The sequence below is a fragment of the Myiozetetes cayanensis genome, unplaced genomic scaffold, assembly GCF_022539395.1.
Source record: "Myiozetetes cayanensis isolate MyiCay16 unplaced genomic scaffold, myiCay2020 scf12, whole genome shotgun sequence".
Classification (NCBI taxonomy): Eukaryota; Metazoa; Chordata; class Aves; order Passeriformes; family Tyrannidae; genus Myiozetetes; species Myiozetetes cayanensis.
Window position 1 is genome coordinate 26,889,564 of NW_026086826.1, and position 9,485 is coordinate 26,899,048.

Here is a 9,485-nt window from a genome sequence, read left to right on the forward strand (position 1 = left end):
TGCCTTTTTTTTTTTCCTTAGAGAATATTTGAAGCTGCTCAGTCCTAACCTGAAGTTTTTTAACTGGGGAGGAAAGAGAAGATTGTTGTAAGCCTGTTTTAAAAAGAAAATTTAATTCTGCCAGATTGCCAAAAAAAAAAAGGCATCTTTATTTATATTATTGAAACCAAACAGTGTTGCCACGGTGTGGTCAGAGATCGGTGTGGTCAGAGATCGGCTGTGGCTGTTGGGGTTGTGTAATCAAAGCTCCCTCAGCTGTGACACACACACATGACCTGGCAGAGGCAGGTCTTGCATCACCCTCTTAGTGACACCACCACCTCCCTCACCAGTCTCAACAGCAAGAGCTGCTCAACAGGCCAACCTCACACCAGTGAGACATTCACTCTGAATTCCTGCCACCTCAGGCAGTGTCAGCCTAACCCGGACAGCTGGAGGCATTTTTATATTAAAAATAAAATCCCAGGTTATCCTGGCTTTACTCAACCTTCTGAGCAACTGACCTTCAACTAACAACCTGACAGACTTTCTGCTCAGGTGATAAAACACAACCCAAGTTGTGTCCTGTGGGACAGCATCCTCCCTTCCCAAGCTGACATTCCTGGATCTATCTCTCTCTGATGTTTCCCAGATTTCTGACACCTGTGATTAAGAGATTAACTATAAACAAGTCTCAGAAATGCCAGATCCCACACGCCGGCACAGCCCTAAGGTCCTCTCCAGACAAGAGCTTAAGCCAACTAGGGAAGAACTGGCTCGTCCTCCTGCCTTGGACTATGAAGCCTCGTTAGATAACGGAGCCAGCGTGCCCGGTGGGAAACACGGACCCAAAGTCTGCAGTGAGTCTGGTCAATCTTTTCCCAGAGGTCGTGCTGCTCACTCACTGGCACCACAAAGCAGGTCAAAGCTTAAAATAGACCAAAGGTCCCCCGTGGGGGTGGCTGGGAAGCCAAGCCCTGTCCTTGGCATGCGCTGCTTCACTCACCGCCAGCACAGCTCTGTTGGAAGGGAGTTTTGACCCAGAGGTCACAAAGTGATTCCCGTAACACTGTCGAAATTTTTTGGAGCTGCTGTAACACACTTATCACCTGGCAAGTACCCAGACAGCAAACAGGCCCTTGTAATAATAATAATGCTGATACCAGCCAAAAAACCACAGCATGAAACATGAAAAGAAAAATGAAAAATGGAGGAAAAAAACCAAGCTTCTTGGATCTGTGAAATCCTGGATTCACCTACAGCCTGTTCCTTCAGCCACCATCCTGCTCACCCAGCCCTTTGCCCCTGGCAGAGGAATTCTCTCCCCTTTTTCATTTTGCAGTGAAGCAAAAGGGGGGCCCTTCCCCAAACTGCTTAGAAAATGATTGCAACAGAAGTTCTCCTCATCCCTGCACTGCTTCCATACAACGGAAGACTCCAATGAGAGATGGACACTCTGAGGTGAGAAGCTATGGATTTGGCATCTCCAGAGGAGATTATTCATTTTCTTCATGCACAAACATGATCCTGGCCCATGTGTCCCTGAGCAGCAAACACCTTGGGAAGGCATGAGAACAACATAAGGAAAAACTTAACTCCAGCAAAACAGTTCTGTGTGATCTCGTAAAGTGACAGAACTGGGGACAGGGACGAGGATGTGGCTTCTGCCACACTGAATAGGACCAGCCTGTCCCAGGCCTGCTTTCACCACAGGGCAACAACCCAAAGACTTGGACATTCCCAGTCCTCACCCACATGAAACAGATCTGTCAGCACAACCCAATCTCCCCTTCGGGCCACTGCCAGCTAAAAGGGACTTAAAACACCAGACAGACTCCAAACACAGTCCCCGTGTCCCAGGAGTAAGGCTGGGTGGGATGCACCTCTCTCCCTGCAACAGCCTTTGGAGTAACGAGGGATTGAGTCTCTGTCCCTGGGCAAGTGCCTGGCTGGGTCACCTGCGTGCCCTACCCGTGCAAGGGGAGCAGCTCCCAGAGTGCAGAACCACCTCCAGCACACGTGTGGTCCCACCTGGTGGTCAAGGGAGGAAGTAATTGATGCGCTGGGGCACGGATTTGCAGCCCTGTGCAGAGAAGAGCTTCTCCTCTTTGGGGACAAACACCATCGTCCTGGCCACCTCGTCCAGGGTGGCCTCGGAGTAGGGAAGGTCCCGGGCCAGGAAGGCGTCCCGCGCACAGAGCTTCACGTGGTGGAACTCCAGGGGCAGGAATGGCACCAGGAAGTCGATGAGGTTCTCTCTGAGGAGGTGGCTGTGGGCATAACTGTTCTCTGCAACAGAACACAAGACAAACTCAGAAGCTTCACCCGAGAGTGTCCCCGCTCTGCAAGGCAAGGCTTGGCTCCGAGGGGCTCATCCAGCCCTATGTGGTGGGAGAGAGACACCCACTTCTACAGAGCTGGCCGGCACTTGGCCTGAGCACAGTGTCCCTACAGCTCCTGCCAAGAGACACCTGAAGCCCCAGAGAAGCCTTGGTGTTGGGCTGCCTCTCCCTGGCCGTCTTTGGGGCTCAAGGGGGCCTAAAAGGGCTCTGAGCTCCCTCCTCACATGTCTCTGTCACAGCAGTGCTGTGCTCACGGGACCCAAGGGGCTCACAAAGCCAGTATCCCCCTGGCTGGGGGTGGAGTAAAGGCTTGTTCCCAGTGCCCAGCCCTGTGTGGCACCTGCTGGGTGGGAGGTTTGCAGTCAGAACTGTCCCCAGCATCCCACAGGCTCTTACCCGCAGGCTCCTGCAGCTCCCGCCGCAGCTGCTGCTCCAGGAACTCCATGGAGATCTCCTCCCGTGCCCGGCCGGCTCGCCAGAAGTCCAAGGCGACCTCATTGATGGTGTTTCCACCAAGATTGCTGTGGACACAGAGGGAAGTCCCTCGAGTGTGGCCCCAGAGAGGAACTGCTGAGAGCTGCCAGCAGCCCCCCTGCAGCCAGGCCCCAGCACCTCAGTTAGCAACGGAGGATTCACTGTCTGGGATCAGCACATGGACCCAGCCCTCTTCCCAAGGAGCCCCTTTTCATAGGCACTCACACAGCTGTGTGCCATCCTGCCAGCTCAGAGCCAGGGGCAGCAGAATTCTCCATCGCCCTCAGTGCCCTGTCCTGGCTTGGGAAGCCGCTGATCTCACAGGTGGCACTTTGATCCACACTGAACTGTCAACAAACCACCACTGAAAGTCCAAGTCAAAGGGCAGAGCACACAGAGGAGTCCCACTGGAAGCAAAGGTCCAAGGCAGAGATTCAGGCAGCAGCACAGTTGGCAAAGCATCCCCTGCCCTGGAATAAAAGCAGCAGCCTCCATACAAGGACTCCTCTGGACACCCACCTTGGGGGCAGCTCTGCCCTGGGGGATGAGAGGTCCTGACGGCTGTTGAGGGTCTCAGGGCAGCCCCTCACCCTGGAGAGCAGGTCCAGGTCAGGCTGATGAGGGGTTTGCTCCCAGCCCTGAATGCCCCAGTAAACTGGAGATTCTGGGAACCACCAGTAAGCGTATGGTGGAAGCACCAGTTGGCTGCAGAGCTTGTGTGGGTGGGAGGCAGGGAGGCTGTGGGAGGGACAGACCTTGCACCCGTCCTTTCCTCTCGTGTCAGAGGCTCTGCAGCCCAAATGGAGGGGAGGCAAAATTAAAAAGCCAACACTGTTCCCCACCCCCTGCTGCCTTGTTAGGGGCAGAAGAGCTTGTACTGATCTTGCTCCCACCCAGACCACGGGAGAAACAGCCCCCTTTAACTGAGGACAGGCAACCAGTCCCATCCTATCCCCAACTCTCACACCTGGCCAAAGGCCAAAGCTGCAGGACCATGCCAGTGTCCACGGGAGCCCTAGAGCAGAGCCAGCCCTCCTACAAGAGGTCAGTATCACACTGATCACACTGCCAGCAGGGATGATGAAACCCCAGGGATTACACACTGCTGCAGTTCAAGGCACCCTGCTCCCTCTGCTTGGTGGCACGAGGTGGGTGACATGTCCACTCCTGACCTTCATGGCTTTGCCAGGCAGGACACGAGGTCAGCCCAGTGCAGCCAACAGCACTTTCACCCCGTGCCGAGCAACAGGGCAGGACCTGCCCCTCCAGCACGGCTCCTGCCAGAGCCCCACTCAGGTGGCACTGGAATGGGGTCAGTTCCACAGGCACTGGGCACACAGACAGCTCCTCCACAGGCAGGGAAACCTCCCCAGGGAACCACCAAGCTGGGGTTAGAACACTTGCCTGGATGGTGGGAGGTGGAGGAGCACTCTGCCCACCTCCAGGCGGTGGGAACAGCTCCTGCCAGAACCAAGCTGAAGGCTGCAGTTTCAAAACTGAGGTGGCCCAAGATGCTGGTCATTCCATGACATTCCTCAGGGGCTACTTTAGACAGGTGCCTGCCTCACATCTTGGCTTTGGGATGTCCCACTTCTCCCTGCAGCTGCATCCCACCTAGGCTTGGGTCAGGGACAGCACTGGGCAAGTGCCCAAGTCCTTTCTCCCTCTGGATGGGAAAGGAACTAACCAAACCACAGGATGTGCTGATGCCAGGATCAGCCCTCACAGCACCTCCACCAGCAGCCATGTCCAGGCAGTGGGAACCCCCCACCTCCCAGCAGAGCACAGGAACTTCCCACCAAGACCTGCAGCCCCTGCTCTGCCCCTGGAGTGTGACATCTGCTAAGCCAGGCAGGGTGACACCATGTTGACTCTCACTCTGCTTCCTCATCTCAAAGCCCAGATGCTGGCTCAGCTATCCCAGCTCAGCTGGACCTCAACTCCTCCCATGAATGCCCTGCTCCCAAGGCAGATGCTCAGCATGAACAGGCAAAACTGACCATGGAGGCAACCACCACTTGTGGGAACAAGACATCTGTCCCCTCCCTGCAGCCTGAACCCCTCACATCGCACACTGCAGGGGATAAATTCCATCACTTGGTTCCTCCCCATCCCTCTGGGAGCCCAGAACTCACCTGAGGAAGAGGAAGATGGACCTCTGTTGATCTGCCTGGCCCTCGTTGCCGTAGGGAGCCATGAAGGGCCTGATGGCATCCAGGAGGCTGGAATGCAGCTTCTCAGCCTCGTCGAAGATGAACAGGGACTGCCTGCAGAGCTGCAGGGTCTCGCTGAGCTGCCGCTGCAGCTGGGCCTGTGGAGCAGCAGGGACAGGGGTCAGGAGCCCCTGGGGCTGAGCCAGAATGCCACGGGATAACCCTGGCTGGCAGCCAACAAACAGCTGATCCCTGGTGCCCTCCCACCCGGGACAGGGCAGAGAACAGGAAGAGAAAAGGCAGGAAAATGAGTGAGGCATAAAAACAGTTTAATAAGTGAAGGAAAGAGGAAAGAAAGAAGTGAAGTGGTGCAAAGGCAGCCAGCCACATCTGCCACAAACAGAATGGTGCCCAGTCAGTCTCTGAACAATGGCTTCCTGCCTCAAAACCCCTCCCCCTGCAGTTTTTATTGCTGAGCACAACAGTAAATCACATGGAATATCCCTCTGGTAACCTGTCTGGTGTGCCCCTTCCCAACATCTTGTGCACCTCCAGCCCACTGACTCCAGGGGCAGAGTGGGAGAAGGGGAAATTGAAGGCTGTGCAAGCACTGCTCAGCTGTACCCTGAACACTGGAGTGTATCAGCACTTTCACTCACAGCCCAAATTTCACAGCACTGTGTGGGCTGCTGTGAAGGAAATGAACTCCATCCCAGCCCAGCCCAGCACATTGGACCTTCCCCACGGACACACTGTGTGGTTTTGGCTCTCACCTTGTAGGAGTCCAGGTACTTGTGGTGGGGGAAGTGGAGGAGGGAGATGAACACCCTGACGCAGTCGCTCCTCAGCCCATCCCGGTACAGGTGACCGGCCACCATCCGGGCCACAAAGTTCTTCCCGGTGCCAGACCAGCCATGGAAGGACAGGACCAGGGCCTTCTCAGGCTGTGGGCTCTGCAGGAACCTCTGCACCGCCTGAACCACCACTTCTTTGGCCAAGTGCTGCCCGTGGAGCTGCTCACTGAGATCTGCCTCTAGCCCTGCACAGAGAGAGCAGCAGCTCAGCCTTAAACTGCCAGCCCAGCTGCTGCAGGTGGGAATAAAGAGACAAAAGATAGCAGGGCTGCTTGGCCAAGAGGAGTCTGAAGGGGCACTAAAGCCACAGGCTGCCTGTGCCCTGCCTGCATCAGTCTCTGGCCCCATAAAGACACAAATTTTCCACTGACTCCTGTTTTCCTTCAGGAAGAGGCGGAGGTGTTTGGCAGATGCAGAGAGCACTGATGCCCCAAGGCCCTCTGGAGCTTCCAGCAGAGGGTTTGGATATCGGGAGTCTCAGAGACAGCAGAACACAAGGACACCTGCTCATGGCTTACACACAGCTCTGGGTGTACTCTCCCAACCTGGGGCAGGGTCCCAGGTCAGTTTGGATCCCCCTGCACACGCCTGGGAGTTATGGGATGCAGGCAGAGCTCATGGCACGCTGGAGCGGATACACTGCAGAGCAAGGGACAAAGGCCTCTACTCTCAGAACTACAAATAAGTAATGGGACACAGGACTCAGCTCAGCCTCTCACCCTCCCACAGCTCAGCACCCTGCTCTGAAATGCTCTTTACTTACATCACTTGCTAAAATGCACTTCTTGTTAAAGAAAAAAAAAAAAACAAAACACCAAAACAAAGAAACAACAAAGCAAGCTCAGCCCCTACCTGTGATGTTGTTGACTATCCTGCAGTCTCCTGTCTCGCAGCACTTGCCAAAGCTGCAGTACCAGGCAGAGAGGATCTCCAGGTAATCCTGGCCCACCAGAGGTAAGCTCCAGCCTGGAAAAGGCAGCAGGGTCTGAGCAGAGATGTTCCAGCAAGTGGCTGGAGTAGTGGCTTTTGAGCAGACATCCAGCTGAACCCTGTTAAGGGCAGCCTCTCCCAGGCGCAGGGACTCAGCCCTGGCTGTGGGGCGGGACAATCAGCTCGGAACAGGCAGCACCTGGTTCGAGCTGGCACCGAGAGCTCGACGGGTGCAAGACGTGCCTGGGGCAACGCGGGGTATGCTGAGGAGGGAGGTGCCCAGGGCAGGGACCCTCGGGAAGGGAGAGGCACCACCACAGGAGTTGGGGGCACAGAGCCCTGTGCTGGGGTAGCAGGGTGTTCGGACCCGGTGCTCATTCTGGGGCACGGCAGAGGGGGAGAACGGAGGAAGGTGCTTACCTGGGCTGGGACCGGGCTCTCTTTGTTCCTCCTTCTCCTCGCAGCCCTCCTGCCACACCTTGCACGCCAGGTACTGCCAGTACTGCTTGGAGAGGGCACTCACGGCTCCCAAGTGCTTCTTCACGGCCTCGTAGCCCTCGTAGCTCGCCCTGCCCCGCGGAGCCCGCTCCCCGGCGGGTCCCTGCCCCTCTGCCCGCGGCCGCCGGGGCGCTGGCGGGGCCCGCGGGCTGCCCGAGCCCCCCAGCAGCAGCACCAGCAGCATCAGGACACAGCAGCCCAGCCCCAGCCGGGCCGGGGGCCCGTCCTGGCCCATGGCCATGGCTCGGGGGTCCCGGGGACGGGAGCTGACCCTGCCCGGCCCTGCGGGATCTGTCCACGGGCTCCCGGCCTCTCTCCAGCCGTGAGCTCACTTCCCGGCCGCCCCACAGGGCGGGGCTGCCCGAGCGCGGCGGGGCGGCCTCGGCACGGCCCGGCCCCGGCACGGCCCCGAACGCGGGACAGCCCCAAACCCGGCAAGGCTCGGGGATAGCCCCGGCCCCGGGACAGCCCCAAACCCGGGACGGCCCCGCGACACCCCAAAACCCGACCCGGCCCGGCCTCCGGACAGTCGGACTCCGGCCCCTCCTCAGCTCGGGCCAACCCTGGCCGGGAGGGGAGGGAGCTGCAGGGATGCCCAGGGAAGCTCCCGGACACCGCTACCAGCCTGATTTCACCGAATATCTGTTTCTGATTGCACAGAATATTCCGAGTTGGAAGGGACCCCACAGGGATCATCGAGTTCCACTCAGCCTGCTCCCACAGAGCTGCAGCAGGGACAGTAAGTGCCTGAGGAAGGCAAATAATCCATTTTTTTTAGTAGCCCAAGGGCTCGGCTGAAGTTTTGCTGCCACAGACGCAAGAGACAGCGGTACTTGTTCATTAGTGCCATTTCCAAGGGGATCCCAAAAGAACGGGCATAAAAGAGGGAGCAGGAGGCAGTGGCTGAGCCAGCCTGGCAGCACAGGTTGCTGCACTGGGCTGTCCAGCCTGGATTTGTTCCTGCTGGGCTCCAGGTTCTGTTCAGGAATTAGATCAGAGCTCTGGGACAGGTACAACTCACAGCCACCACCAAGCTCATCACCATCATCCCGTTTGCTCCTCACAGTTTCTCCAAAACTTTGAAAACCCCCTCCTGCAGAGGGAAGCAGAACTGCAGTCCTTAGGGATAACTGTGCTGTGTCAGGGAATCCTGGAATCCCATGTAATCCCTGGCTCTCATTTTGGAAGTGTGTACATACACACAACACACACACTTGGCTGTGGGGGGAAGATAAAAAGTGTATAAAGCCCATATAACTTGCATTTTACCTTAAGCTGTACCCACAGCTGGCATACTGTAAAAGAGACTGAGGCCTCCACAATTACTGAGCAGCAGGACAAGGTCACCCACAGCTTATCCTGAGACAAGGCCAGGATGCTTTGGAACTGGAAAGGATTTCAAGGGTGTCCCACATGCTCAGAAAAATAAGAGGGATAATAAATGCGATTCTTCCAGCCTGGAAATTCGCCGGTACCGGTAAATGGGATGAGGGATACAGCCCAGGCATGGAGTGCATCACCATCTACAGGTGGCTGCAAATATTACACAGTGGCATTAAAAATACTGGGATTAAAAAGTTGCCCCCTCCAGCTTCAAAAACAGGCTAAAATCTGAATACCAGTTGCAATAACTTAAACAGAACTAAAAGCAGTGCAGCATATTAAAAAAAAAAAAACCCAAAAAATTTAAAAATCAAACTCACTGTAGCCATATAGCAAATTAAACTGCTGTCAGCCTTCCTGGAAACTAATTTAAGCACCTGAAGAATTTATGTACATTTATAAAAAAAATTCATAGCTGTACCATTCCAACTCTGACCTCCCAGGGTAAGTGCTTTAGCTGAAGAGAGCTCATCAAAAAAGAAAATTAGGAAAGATAAACTGACTGTCCAACACTGCTCCAGCTCCACGGTGCCAGGGAATAATTCCTGGGATGTCGCCTTGCCCAAGTGCTGCACATTGTTAAGAGCTAGAAGGGAAAATAAAACCAGTTGTTTAATAGGCCCTGGCACAGGTTGCTCAGAGAAGCTGTGGCTGCCCCATCCCTGGAGTGTCCAAGGCCAGGTTGGATGGAGCTTGGAGCAACCTGGGATGGTGGAAGGTGGAACAAGATGAGCTTTAAACCATTCCAAGAGTCTGTGATCCTAACTATTCCCTGTCTGACCTGCCCCTGCAGGTAACAAAGCACTGAAGTGTTGTGGGGGCAGAAATTACCCTCCTTGAGTAATCCAATGCCCTTTGTGGGGCCTCAGGGA

The 9,485-nt window shown here is 55.7% G+C and overlaps 1 protein-coding gene across 1 annotated transcript; it reads right to left on the minus strand.

The window, feature by feature from the left end:
• Nucleotides 1-48: 48 nt before the first annotated feature.
• On the minus strand, nt 49-7,537 carry TOR3A (torsin family 3 member A). Its single transcript, XM_050307538.1, has 6 exons — nt 7,153-7,537; nt 6,655-6,768; nt 5,722-5,987; nt 4,931-5,106; nt 2,718-2,842; nt 49-2,268 (listed from the first exon to the last, which is right to left on the minus strand). The coding sequence occupies exons 1-6, from the start codon at nt 7,469-7,471 to the stop codon at nt 2,018-2,020; spliced, it is 1,251 nt and encodes a 416-aa protein (XP_050163495.1). The 5' UTR covers nt 7,472-7,537; the 3' UTR covers nt 49-2,017.
• Nucleotides 7,538-9,485: the final 1,948 nt, after the last annotated feature.